The 19697-nt window shown below is 35.0% G+C and overlaps 1 protein-coding gene across 2 annotated transcripts in view; it reads right to left on the bottom strand.

Moving 5' to 3' along the window:
* Window positions 1-3432: 3432 nt before the first annotated feature.
* Window positions 3433-19697, bottom strand: part of ERBB4 (erb-b2 receptor tyrosine kinase 4) — a gene marked incomplete at both ends in the record, with an annotated part of 1160630 nt that continues 1144365 nt past the window's right edge. The window contains 3 exons of one of the 2 annotated variants that reach the window (XM_079710036.1): window positions 3433-3878; window positions 6726-7023; window positions 8103-8150. In XM_079710036.1, the coding sequence (XP_079566162.1) occupies window positions 3433-3878; window positions 6726-7023; window positions 8103-8150 (792 nt within the window). The remainder of the gene's footprint in view (window positions 3879-6725; window positions 7024-8102; window positions 8151-19697) is intronic. The other variant, XM_079710037.1, reaches the window with a different exon arrangement.

Here is a 19697-nt window from a genome sequence, read left to right as displayed (position 1 = left end):
ATCTCTTTGTGGTTCAGGATGCTTTGAGGTTCTGGGTCTACCTTGGTTTAGAAAACTTATTTTCTCACCTGCCTAAGAACCACTGCCCTAAACAACCATTTAATTATACAGTTTTTCTTACCTGGAAATAAGATTCCCCAAGATAGGTATAAGCTACAAGATTTGATGATTTAAAAAATACAGTCTGTGTAATTTGACTATTAATTTTCTCCAAATTTACTTAATTGGTTCTGCATATTTGCACTGATGTAACTAGCCTACAATAATCTGATATTCTGATGCACTTCACAGGCTTTAATTGGCATTTTAAAATTTCACTCTACTGAGTTGAATAAGTTATTCTTTGGAACAAATGAAACTTTTTTTTCTCCCTCTCATACACTCTGAAATATGTTTTCCTAGGGGGACAAATCATTCAAAAGGAACAATGAAGTTTTTGTGAAGCATTTTGGGTCATTTTGGATCATACTTGCATCTATCACAAGTTATTAGTACCTGATGTGTAAGGGTCTTATGTTCCTAGGATGACAGAGACACTACCTTCACTGAATACATTTCTATTACCTTAACAGTAAAATAATTATTTTTCTTTCCTTCCTCAATATAAGTGATTCTGCTTTTCATATCCCCAATAGAAACCATATGAATATTGTAAATCAGGAGAAAAAGTCAAGTTCTAGTATCCAACAAGGATGCTGTCAGTGATGAGTTGGTACAGATTTATTTAGAAAGAGAGGTTTATATCTAAACTTTCATAAACACTGATGTGAGGATCCCTTTTCCTGGATACTCCTCTGACTGGGTGAAAGAGCTCTGAGCTATTAGGCTGTGGCCCCTGAATCATTCTGTGTCTTCAACCCTGGGAAGTTTATGTTTGAATTTCACTGGAAGAGCTCTCACAAACCCTTCTCTTGCTCAACCTCAGCCTTTAAGCTTCCCTCACTTTTCATAACTCAGGAAGAAACCAATCCCAATTTCTCCAATGTTCCTGGCCAAAGACCAACATCTATTGTTGATTTAACGGTTAAGTTAGAATCCATATAGGACAATTAGCCAATGATACAATATCCTTCTAGATCAGTTTGTGTTTGAACGGTAACACTGAAACTATCTTATTTGCTAACTTCAGAAATTTTAGGATATTTCACTCATGTCCCACATGAGTTCACAGGAGATCTTTTAACAAAGAGTTGATTTTATATGACTATTCATAAAATAGTCCATACAATTGTATTCCTTGAATTATATAAAAAAATTAAATGTCATGCCAAATAAATCTGGATTGTAAAATTTTAAAGTTAGGGATAGTATTCCATTTATCTTGGTGTTCCCCACATAACACAGTGCTTTTAGTAGATTATAAATAAATATGAGTTGAAAAAATAAGGGAGCTGAATGGATAGATAGATTTACTTTTCAAAATAGGCATAAACCTAGATTTCTTTTCATCCTGTTTTCTAAACTATCCTCTTTGCCAATAGAGATTTTTAGTCTAATTGCTTTCAATTAGGCTATACATTCAAATTTTATCCAATACTTTAACATTGGAAAGAAATATTTTTTTAAAAGTTCCAAATGAATTGGGCCAGATTTTCCTAAAAGAGAGAGATTTCTATTCAATTTTTCTAATTACTGACCTGAGGCCCCCTTTTCCTGAAAACTCATTCCTACCATTTGTTCCCATTGCTCATCTTAACTCTATAGGTATTCTTTAAAGTGATACACAAGAAAGGTGGCTCTAGAACTAGGATGCTGTGTTTGAAGAAAAAGAGTTATTATATAAAGTATCAAAAGAGTAGTATGTTGGATATTAAAATAATTACATGAGAAGTTTTTTCACATTTATTTACAACTTTTGACCCAAGAACCTATCTATAAGCAGTGAATGTTTGTATTTCTTTTTATTATACCATTTTATGTGCAAAGAGTTACCTTCCACTTAATATAGAGTCTCATACTAGAAATTCCATGGAATTCAAGCCAATCCTTACTTGCATTCCTTCAAGTGGAGTATACAAACTGGACAAATTTCCTTGTTTAGGAAATGTGATATCATATGTTGATCATGTGCTGACCCTCTCACCGTAATCCCAAAGTGTCAAAGTCCTAATTTGCTTGGTTTGGCATTTCCAGAGTCTTTCTTTATCTTAGCTCTTTTTTTTTTTAAAAAAAAGTACTTAAATGAATTATTTTGCTGGTTGCTTCCATATTGCTTCATTCAAAATCCAAAATGGAGTTCAGAAAGAGAACAGATAAAATTATAGCTTAAGTGCAAACTACATTTCTGAGTATCTGCCAAGTAGACATACCCAATCCAGTGTGTTTCTTCCAGTTCAATGGATTCCCCATTGGACCACCCCTGAAAGTGTCAGTAGTTTTCATGAACCACACAGAACTGTCTCTTAGCTTCCCTTCTACTCTTAACATTACCAACTGCCTATCAAGTACTGTCATTCATAGAGGGGAAGAAAATGTTGAAGAATGTAAAGGATTGGGGGGGGGATACATATTCAATAGTGTAAAACACAAAAGTAAGATTTGATGTTACATTTGACTAATATCTTGGCCTCCACTTCTAATTTTAAAGACTGCATATTTAAAATAGTGGCCATTTCACCATATTAAAATATTTCTTTTTACAATTCTTTCAATTTATAGCAACACCTAAGAAGGTTTGATGTAAAAATGTTTGCAATTATAAATTAAAGCTGATAAGAGGGGAGAAAGTAATATGAAGAGACAGATCAAAGCAAAACAAAATGAAAAAAACAAAAAAGCTCTCCAAACATAATTACTAGTTATAACTTTGATGAAGATTTACAACTTGTGAAAGCTGAGTTGGCCATTCTTGCTTGTAAAGATTGAAACTGTCTGAGAAAGAGATTGGATTTTCAATCTTAGTTACTATCATACATTATAAAAATGGTTATCATTTTGTTATTCTGGAAACATCATTAGGATTTCCAGGGATGCTGAAAATGTACACATCGGTTCCTGCAGCTTGGGTCTTTCAAGCATGTGCATTGAAATACAGGAAGGAATGAAGGAAGGAAGGACAGAAGGAAGGAAGGAAGGAAGGAAGGAAGGAAGGAAGGGAGGCAAAGAAAAAAATGTAAAAAAAATGTTGGGAACTAGTTTGACAGCAGGCAGTATTGCCTCATATTTGTTGGTCCTTCTCTAGCTGTTCCAGTCTCCTGACCAACCCATGCAGAGAAATGAAGAAACAGTGTGGTTCCTCCTGTCTTTCTCTTTCAGTCCTTCCTTCTAATGTTCAAGTTAAATAAACACATAACTATCATTGCATCTTGATATCTTCCACTGGGAAGTGTCAAAACTACTGGCCTTGAGAGCAGAGGGAAGACCACAAGAGAAAGAGAGGCGGTGGGGAAATTGGAGCGGGCGTCTCTCTCCACCTGAAAACCACTGCAGAGCTTAGACCACAGTATTCCGGTGTCTGTAGGGTGGAGGAGGCAGCACAGTGCCTGGCTTCAGCGAGAACTCAGAGAGGTATTCAGGATTCTCTGCCACAATAGGCCGGATCCTTCCATTTTGTTTATAAAAATATTTTGTGCTGTACTCCTGCAGGTAGTCTGGGTGCTGAAGGGTGCTCCGAGGTGGCAGGCTGTGGTTCCAGTAGTCAGGGTTGTCGAATGCTTTCTTGGCCTTCTCTGGCACAGACAGTACTTTGTTCTTCAGGTATTCAGTGTTCACCAAGGTGTTGGCAAAGGTGTTGAGGTACAGTGGCTCATTCACATACTCATCCTCTGCCTTGGGTGGACCATGGGAAGCACTGTGATATTCGGGATTATCCAAAGCTTGAAGGTCTCCATTTTTCCTCCGAGAGACAAAAGGGTTCTCCTCCACAGGGTTCAGGTATTCTGATGTAATACAAAAGTATCAGTTAACAACTACTTTCTGGAAAATGTTAATCAGACCATGGTTATACAGAATGGTTAGATTCTTTTTCCAGGACAATAAAGCCACATATTTCAGGAATTTTCACAAAATTTTTTTTGTTAATTACTACTATCATATGAAAGAGGAGTAAGTGGGTAAAAAATGTTAGTGACAAAACAAGGCACCAACAAGACCCGGGTCAGAGTCCCTGTCCCCTAGATTGTTCTTCTTTCCTTCTGCTTACATTTGTCTCTCCTACTTATGGGGCCAGTTGTTTAAATGCTTCTATTTTCTAAAAGTTGGTAATTTATGTTGGAAGATAAGAAAACCTATCAAGGTTAAATAGCTTTTAAATATGGAGAAATGAGAATTTTTAAAGAATTCTGGAAGATCAAAATATCTACAGATTAACTCCATGTCAAGATAAATGGATGAAGTGAAATAAAAGTAGTTTTTAGTCTACATAATTTGCTTAGAATGTCTGCATAAGTAACAAGGATTTGATTACAGATGTTCCCTCAGAAAGATTTACACACAGGAAAGAAAACATCTAAGGAAAAGACTCAACTAATCAAATCATATAGACATCTAACATGCCTCTATATTAACTTGCTTGACAAAACATATGCTTAACAATAAATATAATTGTAACATTTATTTTCAATGGCTAATCATAATCATAAAATAGCAAACTATTAGTTTGAATCATATGAAATTGCTATTTTGTAGGTTGATACCAGTCATATAGCAGTTATTTTGCATGATTCAGTCTAATAAATAGGTATTGGGCTAGAATAGGTACTGGGCTAGAATTTTAAAATTTACTGCTAATTAATGCTGCTCTTCAAATGTTTAATTCTATTCCTATGTTTATAGCATAGAACATATATAGACAGATATACACATATATAGTAGACCCTCTTTTTAAATATATGCACAAAAATGACACTTTAGCTATTCCTACTTTGGTGTTGGGTAGGGAGAGGGCATAACTGTTTGTTGAGATGACACCATTCTGAAACAAACTTTCTATCCCCTATACTAACTAAACCCGACATGTAGAGAGAAAAATCTCATCAACCCAGGGTTATTTTTTCCTAGATATAGACCTACTGGATATAGTTAACTATTTAGCGTCACATGCAAGTTAAAAGACAGTAATGAATATCCCACCATCATATACACAGATTACAGTTCAATAATTTACAAGGCACTATTATTTCATCCCTTTTTACTATCCTGTGAAAAAGGAAGTGCAGGGTGTATTCTTCCAGCATTATAGACAGAAAATTGAGATTAAATGATGTATGAAGGATATAATTTGTGTTGAACTAGAATTCAAATTCCCTAACTCCTGTTGAATAATCTTGTTCTACTGCACTGTTTTCACAATTGCCCCTACAGGAGTAGGCTGAACTTTACACTTCATCATAAGTTTAATTTGAATGGTTCTCAAAGCTACTGTCATTTTAAGAAAAATATATGAAAAATACCTATAAGGGAGTCAGAATTGGATTTTTCTTATCAGAGTCCTGAAACTTCTTAATTGAAAGTATAGGAATGTCTATACTAAAATTCTCTACTCTCTGAGAACTGGGTTAGAGTTCTACATAAATGTGGGTCTCTTAGTACTCAGAAATAAAATCTGGGGATGGCCTACAGTGAGTCTACACAGACTGACTTGCCTTTCTCTTAGAAGGTTCAAGTTACCTTTTCTCAAAGCAATCTGCTTGTCTATTGTTCTGATGCAAATTTGTATAGCCATGTAGTTCTGTAGATAGGAATAATTTTATGGTTGAGTTGAGAATCTTCCCAGAGAGCATTTCACTTTTGGGGCATCTGGCAAATCTTCTCAAAACCTACATTTGTGTCACTATTGGGCTACTGTCAACATCCAATTCTTTGTTACAGTAATACCTTCATACATATAGAGGTGGATATATTTTAATAGGTTATTGACAATATGTATTTAGGCATCCCTTTATTGCATATTATAAAAGTGAATATAACTGCATATTAAGTGAGAAAATGGGCCTTTATACAGAGTCTTAAAATACAGTTTACTGTGACACTGAAGACTCTAAGAAACAGTCACCAGTTTTTAATAACAATCATCCATCTTCTTTTTCTGATGCTGTTAACATAAAAGGAAAGAGGCTTTCTCAAAATTGAAATGTTATCTGATTTGGGTGTTTAACACTTCTACTACTAACTTTGTAAAGTTATTTCTGTTCTTTGTAAAGGCACAAGCTATGAATATTTTCAAGATGTGATGGTATACATATAAGCATATGCAGGGTCAGAACTTTAATTTTTGAAATGTATCATACAAGAAGTCATAATTTCTTATAATAAACTAGGTCATTTAAATGACACCATTTTAATGCATCAATCAAGTATTTTATTGGTGCCATTGAAAGCTTTGGACATTTTTACCAACAATATCAGTCTTTATGATCTCCACAATAAGTCCAATGGAGCAAGGGTTCTGAAATCTTGTGATATGCTACCTCATTCAAATATTCCAATAAAGATATGTTTAGATCAGTGCTTCTCAAGCTTGATTATGCATAAAAATCACCTGGGGATCTTGTTAAAATGCAGATTCCTATTCAAGTGGGACGTGAGATTCTGGTTTCTAAAAAAGCCCCTAGATGATGTGGATGCTTTTGATTCAGAAAACCTACTAGGAATAGCAGCAGCCTAAGCCTTTGGTGGGTCACAAATTTTACATAGGCAGATAGTTTGGCAATTTCTCTTCCATACTATGCTTATTTCGATAGAGACAAATGTCAAGTGGCAATCATTTCTGAACATTCTGCTTGTACCTTGTTTGGATTTGTCTCGCATAGGGGTCATGTAACCTTCTTCATCCAGCTCTCCTCGTGGGCTCCGTTCTGGGGCGAACACTGTGGGGTCAGCACTGTACCTCTGCGTGCTGCTGTCCTCTTGGACGTGGGGTGTCACGGACTTGCGTAAGGTGCCGTTACAGCAGGAGTCATCAAAAATCTCGGCAGTAGCCCCCTGAGCAACTGGGGCTTCTGGGATTGTGCTGGTGGTGGCCCTATAGGGCATGGGCACTCCTTGTTCTGCAGCAAAACCCCCATCTCGGTACACAAACTGGTTCTGTCAATAGTAGAAACACATTTGGACCAAAGGTATTGTTAGGAATAGCTGTCAAAAATATGGATGTTAATAACCAAAAGAATATGGAAGTTTGTCTTTCAGAGCAAAGTCAGGTTTCTTAATTGAGTTTTTCCCCCTAATAGTCAATGAGTTTGAATTAGACTACAAACACCTAAAATTCCAATTTTTCTTATAAAATAAATCAATTGTGGGAAAACATTTTGGAAATATATATTTTAATTTTACTAACCACCTAACACATGGTCTAATAAAAAGTATTTCATGTTCCTATCCCACTACTGCCTATTTTTAATGTAAAAATTCAAAGTTAATCTTCAAGACAAATGTCAATGTCATTAACTATAGGCAGTTGCTATTAAGAACAGAAGCACAGGGCTTCCCTGGTGGCGCAGTGGTTGAGAGTCCACCTGCTGATGCAGGAGACATGGGTTCGTGCCCCGGTCTGGAAGGATGCCACATGCCTCAGAGCGGCTGGGCCTGTGAGCCATGGCCACTGAGCCTGTGTGTCCAGAGCCTGTGCTCCGCGGCTGGAGGGGCCGCGGCGGTGAGAGGCCCGTGTATCACAAAAAAAAAAAAAGAAAGAAAAAAAGAAAGAAAGAAAGAAAGAAAGAAAGAAAGAAAGAAAGAAAGAAAGAAAAACAGAAGCACAGGGTTGCAGTTTGAATGGTGTTGTTTCCTTATTGCCTTCTAGTCTGTGGTTACTGTGACTCTGAGTCTCTAGTATCTAACTAGAGAATCATCACTGAGATTCTGACGTTTTAGCCCAAGACCTATAATCATGGAAGTAAAGATAACCTCTTTACCCAGAAGCATGATGTATGAACCCAGGTAAATTCTTCAGATAAAAATAAAAAGCTACAGTTGATGCATGATATCTCAACTCTGGATTATCTACTGAGATAAAACATATCTACATAGGCAGGTACACAATCCACAGTAAATTCTTAACTCACTGTTGGCAAAGGCAAAATGAGGAAATTATGGTGAGGTAAGAGAGGAAACATGATAAGCAAAGACCAAAAATCCTAAAAGATGAAGGCTGATTGTGAAATACTTACTCCTGACATGGGGGTGTAGGCAGGAGGAGGGCTGTGTCCAATTTCACTCTAATAGGAAAGAAAAATGGAATGATGGATGTAATAAGAGGTAACATGAATGAAAAAAAAATAAAGAACAGAAAAAAAAAAAAAGAAAAGCCACATGAGTTGTATGAACCAAAGTGGAAAACATGCACAACAGTGACGTTTGCTAAACAGTAAAATTTTATGCACTCTGACGACAAGCAAATTTATTTATATTTTCTGAGGATATTGAATATTTTAATTCAATCCCTATAAAGAAGAATTATATAGAAAAAGTAAAAATTTAAATGGATTAAAAATTAAGTTGACAATAAGTTTTCTTCTAACTCTGGAAGAAAGGGAAAAGCAGAAAATTAACTTCAGCTGTAAATAAGGAACACTTTCCTTTGTTACATGTTAAATGACTGGAATTGCCACATATCACAGCATTAACTTTCCTCTCATAAGAAGAAACTTATCTAAAAGGAGATAGAGGTGGACTTCAACTTGCCTGGAATAATTTTTGCTATCAAGTTACATTTATTTTTCACCATTTCAGGAAAGGGTCAACTTCTTAGCCTCTTTTATAAAAAGGTACATAATATTTTCTCATCAGTCTTTTTTTTTTTTTAAGTGAAGAAAAAGCAGAAAATCTTGGAAAATCATTTTATTTACTGGAAACATGCTTTGCATACATTAACTTTATGTATTTAGAATCAGTTGAAATTAGATTGCAATTTTAAAAAAAGACAGTTTTATGGCTTAAAACTCTAACCTATGGGTTAAATAAAAGTCAATATAAAAATATGATAAAATATTAAGGACAACGTTCCTTATGGTAAGTACAGGGGATGTATGAACACAACCTCTGTTTCCTAGCTAAAAATTATATATATATACATATATATATATATATACATACATATATATATATAAAATATCAATCATTTATTAAACACATTTCTTGAGAAACCATGGTCTATGTATGTGCCAGGCACTTTTCTTAGCACTGGAAATAGTGAATAATGCAAATAAAAACAGTTGATTTTATGATCTTTGCATTCTCTACCTTCTGGATTTAACTGAACAGAGATGGCTAAAATAAACCTGAAAGACAACATCTTGAAACATCTATGAAACAGAGCTAAATCTTATTCCAGATCAATGTTTTTATAATTTAGAGATTCATAGACTAATCTAAGAACATGGTCCCATGGAGATTAACTGTTTAATACAAATTAATAACAACTAGATAATATAGTTTTCCTTAATTAACTTAGCCTGCTGGACGAATCAAGGGACAAGCTCTGAACCCTTACACTGAATTTACATTTAAACTCTGCCCATAACTGAGTCACTTACATGATGGCATAGAAAATACGTATATCTTTTCTTCTCTAATAACATAACTAACAACACATTGAAGACTATGACATGGAACGTTAGATATATTTAATATGCACTGCATAGGAGATACTTTTGTACGATAGACAGATTGTTGTATGGTATGTTAGAAGATTCAAGCTCCAGTTCCAATTACAAGTGATGTGGTCAATCGTGAAATATCTCAGACCCTCATTTTCATCCTTGGCCTCTCTTATTATTTATTTATTTATTTTTTTTGCGGTACGCGGGCCTCTCACCGTTGTGGCCTCTCCCGTAGTGGAGCACAGGCTCCTGACGCGCAGGCTCAGCGGCCATGGCTCACGGGCCCAGCCGCTCCGTGGCATGTGGGATCTTCCCAGACCGGGGCACAAACCCGCGTCCCTTGCATCGGCAGGTGGACTCTCAACCACTGCGCCACCAGGGAAGCCCTCTCTTATTCTTAATGAAGATAAAGTATGATATTATATATAGATGAACTTTTTAAGCACTGCACTATTATACAAATGTAGAGAATATGTGAAATTTAAATGTTCACACCTGCTAAGTCAAATGTTTAAAGCCAAGCAATCAAATTGCCAAGGCTTCTCATCAAAGAAACATTTTTAAATGCCTACTTGTCTTCCATAGCACCTTAAATATAGGTACATTTTGCTACCTTTTAGAGTGTCATAAAATAAAATTCATTTGTTCATAAAATTTGAGAAATAAATTTTCCATATAGTCCAGTGGTATGTAAAATAGAGGGCTGGTACAAAAATATGACACCTGCCTGCTGGAACTTTATCATATTACAACCTTGGCCTTACCCTATCATTAAACCTGGATTATTTGGCAAGCATTTAGCAAATATTTATTAAATTGCTACAGTGAAACCACAGGAATTACAGTAGATGCTTGAGATACCATGATACACTAGGAGAGGCATGTCCAGTGGCCTTTTGTAATTTACATTGTACTATCAAACATTACCTGAGATTATTGGGAGAAAAGGTAAGAGTAAGGTGAGGCTGGAGTGAATTTATTTCAATTTCATGATTAGATATTAAAAGGCAAGGTATTCCAAAATATTCATAATCACCAGTGTTCCTTTGACCTCTTCTTTTGCAAGAGTTGCTATACTGGGTAATGTTCGATTAGAATCACGGCTGAAGAAACAGCACTGCCTGCTGCACATTTAACATTTCATAAAACTTGAGAGATAAATGATCAAAAGAATAACTCACAAGTCATTCTTCATCAGGAAATACTTTATTATCTATATTCATTATCTGGGCTAGACCGCCTTCAGTTGTAAAGGTGTTGTATTAAAAATAACTAGATATCTTGCAGTTAGTCTGTTCCAAGACACGAAGTGCAGCCATGCTTTATTAGAATGGATCTGCTGTCCTTGCTTTGACAAGTCTTTCAGTCAGCAACCTGCCAACTCTGTATCTAGACACACTGCCAGAGACCATCACAGTAATAGGAGTGTCTTCATGTTTTTTCTAGTTTTCAGCATTAAAATGGAAAAAAAGCTAAACAAAACTCCTTTAGTATTCATTGTTTTTAGGGTTACTGGCTGCTTTTTATGTTTCTGTTTCCATTTTTTCCATTTGCTTTTTTTCTGTTTTCCATGATAAAAAGCACCTCATTCATATCTCCCTGGAAGGGCAATGCAGCTACAAGGGAACATCTGTGAGGCCAATTAGCTGGGCTGGAAATGTGATATAATTGTTGTTTAAATATATTTAAATTACATGTTAATCACTATGTCATAATTTATAGGCTTTGAAAATAACTTTTTGTACTTGAGAGCCAAGCCAGATTTTACTTGTTTTTGCTGTTTTTAGTTTGTAACAAGCTCTTCTCATTCCCCACACAACCATCCCCCAGTTCCCCATGCTTGAAAAGCTGAACTTTTAATATTGGAAAGAATGACAGCTGCAAGTAAATTGGTTGAGTAAAAATTAAGATCCCCACAATCAGAATGAGCTGCACTGACCTTAACGTTCTAAGCAGAACAAAGCAGTGCTCTCAGTTAAAAGGCTTTCCTTTTTTTTTTTTTTTTTTTTTATTGTGCCTCTTTCTGCTGTCCGTCAAAGCCCAGCTTTGACGATCTTCAGGATGCAGCACTGGGTACATCTGTTCAATTAACTGGTGAGGGGATTTACTGTCAGCAGGACAAAGATAGAAAGAGGTGGGCTATGAACTGGCAGGTGATCTGGAGCTTGCTCCTAGTGGGGAAATATGTAAGGGTGATGAAGAGAGTCAAGTTTAATTTGTGGCCACAATTACTGGGACACTGTATGATTAACTTGGACCCAAATGCCAGGGGTTACAGAGAAGGCAAATGTCAACAAATATATCAAATACAGTATTAAGTGCACTTTTAGATACATCATGTCCTAAAATTTACTTTTCAGGTGAATGATAAAGATTTGAACCTTTGTCTTACTACATGTACTGCATTTCTCCTATTTACTGTTTTAATTAAAACATATTTATTTTATATTATCCCTGGGAAATTTTAAATTGTTAACTAGATGAACTGTGTCCTGTGATTTTTTAAAAATATTATACAAATGTATCTGCTTCAGAAACAAACAAAAATACATGTTTAATGCCTAACTTCTACCTAAATTAAACATGTGCTTAATGAGAAAGAGTTTGTTTTTAATCTTCAGATAATTGTTACTTTTAGTATTAACTATAGGATTAAAGTTTCTAGGGCCAAGAATCACTCTAAATCCTTTTAACTAAAATGACATGTGTCTCTATAAGATGGTGCTAATCCACCAGCACTAATGTATTACCTAGACACGTCCACATAGTAATTATTAAGGGTTCTCAATTTTTTATCCTCCTTGGAATATATCCTTAACACTCTGATGGGCATTTTCACATTCCACAGGTCAGGTAGCAGATAGATAAAATTTTGTTTGTTTGTTTGTTTTCATTATGTACAATTCCTGATGTATGGTTTATAACTCTATATCTTTTTTACAACTAAGTTCAATATACCAGCATTTGAGATATCTGGATTTTGAATCTTCATTTTTCATAAGGCAACCAGAAGAAAACAAGCAAAATGTGTTCATATTCCCCAAACCAGTAAGAACTGGGGAAGCCTATTGTATCTAGGCAGCTGGCTCACACACACACATGCATATGTGTGAACACATATGTTACACAAAACACCTTTTGTCTCTTTAGATATGTGCTTATTTATTAATGTACTCATTTATTTACTTAGTTTGATTATGTGAGATGCTACTTTAAAAAAACTGTTTTTACTCTACGCTCACACACAAAAGTTAATAATGATGATATAATAATAAATAAAAACACAATGATATAAAATTATAATAAATAAATAAATTAATAATAATGACCCTATGCTCCAACTGAAGGAGTATTAACTTGTGCTTTCATTCTTTGTTTACTTTTCACTAACCCTAAAACTTAACTATAAAGTCTACTTTGTTTTACAGATGAATATATTACTTCTCTTAGGAAAATTGAGAAATAGCAAGGGAAACCAACATGTACTGTATACCTACCATATGCCACAGACTAGAATATTGTAGGTTTTATTTATTCATATGACCTTTCAAGGTAAATATGATTATTAAAAATTATGACTCCCATTTTGAAGATAAGAAAACTGAGCCTCAAAGAAGTTAAAAGTCCTTCCCATGCACACACACAGCCACTGGCGGCTCTCTGAATCCTACATCTTTTTATTATGCCACATGTAGATTTTGACTTTAGCATTTCTATTTTCTGTTTGCCCTCCCTCTGCCCCTGCATAATGCCTCAACTCTTCTCTCAAATAAGATTTCATGATTTCTCTTTCTTATGAAAAACGAATCTGAAGGATAAATTTGAAAAATTAACTAGCCTTAGTTATAAAATACTGAAAATGCCTTACAATGTTGCCCCTACATCTTACTTGCATTTTAATTTACTACAAGCACTTAAACAGAAAAGGAACTAAAAGTAGAATGTTAAGTGCTAATAGAAGATATACACACACACACACACACACACACACACACACACACTATGGTTTTAGATCAACAAGAAAGGACTGTTAGGGAAGAATATATATATATATATATATATATATATATATATATATATATATATATATATATATATATATATATATATATATATAACTTACCTGGACAAGAGCAAAAACCAACCCTGAAGCAGGAGGAGATGGTTTGACATAATGGGAGAGCACAAAGATCTTCCATGACAGCACTTTTGCTTATGGATTTATTGTTCCTATTCCAGAGCTTAGCCAATAAATTCCTATTCTTGTTCCACTATGGGTAAGTAATCTATTGTAACCCCGAGCAGCAGTTCCTATAGCCTTTCCAAATATTAGTAGAACAAGAAGATATTCTTTTTTAAAATATTCATGGCTAGATGAGTCAACAAAATGGGAGCTGAAAACTCCTCACTTCAGACCTTTCGGTTTTAAGTATGTTCGTATTACATAATGAAGTTGAAGAACATTATTAGCACAGTCAAAAAAGAAAGGATATAAAGAAATGTGATTTTACATTAGTGCCGACATTCCTTAGCTTCATTCAAGATAAGCAATAAGAATTCTGTCACCTTTCTTGAGATTAGTAATCATGTAGAATTTATATCTCTTCATCCTGGGTGCAAGTTCTAAATGTATTTTTGTTTTTAGTTCTGCCAACTTTCTTTTGCCTCTTTATTTTGTTTACATTTCTTTTCACAAGCATATTGTAATATCTGAACCTTCTCCTAATTATCACTTAGCTACTAGTTGACATATGTAGCTAGAAATCTAAAAAGGAGAACTTCTAGGGGGTTCCTTAAAGATATTGCAACAGTTCTTTTCAGTTACAGAGTATACAGCTATTTTTCCTAATTTTTAAACTCATCCTTGAGAACATCTAGTTCAATTGCACTACCTCTGTTTGAGTTTAAATGAAATCATTAAGCCTTTACTGTGTCCAAATTCTTAGGTACTCTAATTCTTGAAGTACATCCAAAAGTTATCTGTCTCTGTGCTTGATTGATTTTTATCCCAATATCATGAGGATTATTTAGTGAAGACTTCTTAGTACATGAAAAATGCATTGAGGTCAGGCAACTTTTGAAGACGAAAATACCATAGACATGGAGCAAGCGGCCACATGAGGTCCTTCTACCTCTAGGGTTACATTCTTGAACATTTGTCATTAAACCATGTGACTTTTAACAAATTCCTTAATCTCGTGAACCCTTAGTTTATTTATCTCTGAAAAGAAGAATGGGTCTATAAAACAGGTAATGGGAAAGATCCCTTCCAACTATCAAATTATATGTATGTAAAATGAATATTCTGTGTGAAGCCCATACCATTGATTGCTAAATATTGTAAAATGTGATTAGCATTAAAGCAAAGGCATCTTATGAACTTTTCTCACATAAACCTTTTTAAAGTATATTAATTATTTTTTTCTTTTTCCCCTTTTCTCTAAATGGAGTATCTATGAAGTACCTTAGACTATATGAAATATATGATTATGCTCTTGGGAGGCAAGACCACATTTGGATGTGACTAATGAATATAAAATTTTGAATTGAAGTTTTATAATTTAAATTTTCCATTTTACTGATGGATACACTGATGCTCTAAGACGTTAGGTTAATTTTTCAAATCACACAACTAGTTAGCAACAGTACTAGAAACAAGATTCCCTGAGTCTCCCTTTAATGTACATCCCATTATACTTACAGCCTCAAATTGGCATTAATAAATGATAAAAGTCAGTTTTAGAGGTAAATTTGATGTTTTTCAGAAAAAAATATTTTCCTCAATATAACCAAAAGCATTTGCCTTAAACCGTGATGGCATTTATTTACAGTTGAAATATATACTGATATATTCTTAAAGTGAATTTAATGCAGCTTTGGTTATAAGAAAAGTATATACATCATTTTTTTTCTTATTGAATGGGCTATATGTTTATTAGACAAAAGGGATACCTTAATATTAAGTACTATAAATAAAAGCTGTCCTTATATCATTTGATTAAAAGCAGTGTTGATTAAAATGACACTTTACTTACAAAACAGATTACCCTCCATGTAGAGAGAAAATATTATTTAAACATTCTAGCTATAAAAGCCAGTAATTATACATATGCTTATTGTCAGTTGACATATTTTCACTTTCATAGTATTTATCTCTATCTGTGTAATTAGATAATGTATGGGAAATACAGAAATAGTTTAAAAATTAAATAATCTATAGCCGGGGTCCTCAACCCCGGGGCCACGGACCGGTACTGGTCTGTGGCTTGTTAGAAATCAGGCCGCACAGCAAGAGGTGAGCGGCGGACGAGTGAGTGAAGCTTCATCTGCCGCTGCCCATGGTTCCCCGTGGCTCGCATTACCGCCTAAACCATCGCCCCTGTACCCGGTCCGTGGAAGAATTATCTTCCACAAAACCGGTCCCTGGTGCCGGAAAGTTTGGGGACTGCTGATCTATAGGGCAAAATGAAAAAAATGAAAAAAACGAAAAAATTATAGACACTCTGAATGTCATGAATGCCATTACTTTAGAATTTGAAATGCTAAGTCTTGGCCTAGGTATTAATAGCTTTCCTTTTATACTATTAGTAAAGACTTACTTAAATCACAATTTGTGTGTTTGTGTGTGTGTGTGTCTGCACACATGTGCACATGTGTATATATGTATTCATATACACATTAAGAAAATTAATAGCTTAAAACAAGATAACAAAGTTTTATTTAGCTCATTCAAACTAACACATTTTCTTTTACAGGTTGCTAGCCAATTTGTGGGCTTGTTTTTGCTTTGTTTCCACTGTTTTTCACATGTGGATATTTTTTATCAGCAAATGAATCGTGTTCACTGAAATACCATTTACAAAAGTTCTACTTGGAAATGTTTGTTTAGTGGTTATTCGGAGTTATTCTATTTACTTGCAAATAATAAGCAACAGTGAAATACTTTATATTTCAACCTCCTCTTTAGCAATAATCCAAGCTCTGGAAGTTTTATTATACATTCCAAATAACAATGACAGTATTTTGAGCAATCTGTGTGTGAGAATGTAAAAAATACGAAGGGCATAGTTTGTGTGTTAGGAGATGGAAAACAAACAATATAGAAAACAGAATTGCAAATTTTATAAATCTAATTTCGGTATGTAGATTTTATTCAGTGTCTTAAATGATAGGTGTTGGTAACAAGCAAACAATTTACCAAAATACAGATAACACTTTCAGTGCTCCTATCATTTCAGTGTGGATTAGGTTGGAAATATCTTGTTATGCTAGTTTATGCAAACTGTTCACCAGATAAAAAGTGAATTGGTTACAATGGTTGATTTGTCCAACTACTGCTCTTTAAGCTAGCAGGTGGCACAGCTGTTGCTGTACATAAAAAGATTTCTAACAGTCCACCTGGAATTAGGACATCTGGTTTGTGCGAGCTGATCTGAATAATGTACTGTGCATACTTGGGTACAGCTACTAACAGAGCAAACAGCACATGGCTCTCCCATCAGCCCAGAGCAAACACCAGTTACATTTCACAGAAGCTGGCTGCTATTTACAATTGATCGGAGCCAAAATGAATATCAGATTAAAGGCAGTACCCCAAGAGAAAAAACTTCTCCCCGAGACCTACTTGTTGCCCATAGTCTAAGGAGTTTTTACCATTTTCAAAAATCCCCCAAATTTGATTTTTCTGCATATAAAAAGGAAGAAGAAAAATATATAAAGAATTCCTGCATCTATTTGTGAACCACTTTGGAATTTCCTAAAATAAAAAATGACCAATACTTCTTAGTTTCCTATTTAAACCATTTGCTGCCAAAGTCAACCTAAATTAGCCAGAACCATGGTCATAATAGTTTCCTTTCAAGTTCTAAAATGGCTAACAGTTTAATAAAAAAAATATGAAGAAGGCAAATAAATATAATAGACCAGAAACTGGACAGTCTAATTTAAATCTGACATGGATGTCAGAGATCACCCAATCGCTTTCTCCCTATTTTCAGCTATGGTAATAGAGATGGCAAGCGACTTTCCTCAAGGTCACACAGCTAGTTACTAACAAGCAAAAATCAATAGGCCCAATTAGAAAAATATATTTATGGTTTACTATGAAATAAAAATCAATCTGCTTGGTATCCTTAGATTATGTCTGCATAGCTTAGTCAGGGGCAAGCCAGGTGAAACTCTAGAGCAGTGAAGTCTGATTTCTACATTTCCTTTCCAATTTCAAGCCCATGATTTTTTACTCCTCCCTAACAGACTCCAGAGCCCACTGATTCTTGTCCTGGTTCTATAGGAAATGGGACCATAACATCCTCCCATAGAAGATGTAACATTCTGAGTCAGTAACTCACACGCCAAAACCTCCTCTTATCTACAGCCTTATCCTCTTCTCAGGGACTGGGCTGTAGTTAGGCCAGAGGGCATCCATGTAGTCTGATTAATTTGGGGGAATTTTCTCAAATTGGTGGTAGTAGATCATAATAGCCCCACCTCAAGTAACACTGAACTATTGAGCACCAATGTGTACTTGCATAATTAACTGCTGACTTGACATCTCCACTGGAATGTTCCATGGTTTTTCAAAAGTCACATTTTCAAAACTGAAATGAACATCTCCTCTCCTGACCCTAAATGGAATCCTCTTATGTTTTTTGTTTGGTGAATGGTATCAACAACTTATCTACTTGCTTAAATTAAATATCTCAGTGTCATCTTTGACTTCACCTCTATCTCACTCTTCATAAGCATCCAAAGTCTACCCATTTAAACATTTTAATACCTCAAGAAGCCAACCATTTTCGCCATCATCATCAATACTATTTTAGTTGTGGTTTTATGGTGCCATATAATTTGTCATTCTAAATGGAGATTTTGAGGATAAAAGAAAGTGCTATTTATATTTAAGCCAGGATAATAGACGTATACCAGGACTCTCTAGGGAAAACAGGCACAGCACACGTGATGAACTTAATGCTGACCTAATTTCTTGACTAGACTACTGTAATAGTTTTCTAGTTGATCTCCTTGATCTTTGTCTTTCCTTTTACTCCAATCTAATATTCACATTTCCTCCCCCTACTTAAAAACCTACAAGACCCCTTCTTGCCTCAAGTTAAAAGAAGTCTCAATTTCTTGTGGCATTGAAAGCTTTTGGTACCTATGGTTCCTGCCAATTTCTCCAGCTTCACCTCTCTGCTCTCTTCTCCTATGCCTCCAGTCAAACAAAGTACTGGCAGTTCCTCCCATGGTCCATTACCTTTGTCACCTCCAGTCTCTGCCCAGACTCCAGTTGTTTCCTCAATGCTCTTTCTAGCTTTTTTACCTTGATTACATATTAATTCCATGGAATGTTTTCATTGCCCTGATTACATTTAATTGTTGATTCAAAAATATCATCCAGAACCTATTCTGTGCCCCATATGAATAATTTAGCAACCGCATTATAATTGTTTATTTACTTCATTGGTATGTCTTCTTTCTTAGACTGTGAGCCTATTTGGAAGAGGACTTACTTAAGTTTACCATTATATCCTTGATACCTAGCACAGGCAGGGACATGGACATGGGGAATGTTTAGTAAAAGTATATTGAATCAAAGGATGGTTAGATGGAAAAGATATTTAAATGCAAAGTTTGGCTTTATTAATGAGAATCTCAGGGCCTTCAGCCAGGAAGTGGGATATGTTTTACAGAATAAAGGATTTTAGCATTCCTCAAATTATATATTACACACATCTTATTCTGCAGATACTCAGGGTGAGTCCTAAATTGAAATTGAATCCCAATACAATTATCTGAATATTATTTCTTACCTAGTACACTCATTCTTCCTGTCAATTAGGTACTATTTCTGGAGGCATTGTTTAAGATCTTAATTCTAATGGAAAAAAAAAAAGTATTTTTACAAATAATGAATGGTTACAGATGAAATGGATATTTCACATCTAGTTATAAAGCTTCAGGATTCTATCACTAGTATGACAACACTCACTTGAGACATCTATGTTGAGACATCTACGTATTTCCTAATGCTTTGGAGGTCTAGGAAGCTCAGCCTTATGCTTTATCCTGAAGGATATAAATTGTTAAGTAAGAACAATAGGAAAGACAAACCCTGAGGATAAATTGCCTGTAGGCGGATGGAGACTGTAGTTTTGACTCATAAGA

Source organism: Hyperoodon ampullatus, assembly GCF_949752795.1.
Source record: "Hyperoodon ampullatus genome assembly, chromosome: 8".
In the NCBI taxonomy this organism is placed as follows: Eukaryota; Metazoa; Chordata; class Mammalia; order Artiodactyla; family Ziphiidae; genus Hyperoodon; species Hyperoodon ampullatus.
The sequence above is the reverse complement of the archived record's forward strand: the minus strand, read 5'-3'. Positions and strand labels throughout refer to the sequence as shown.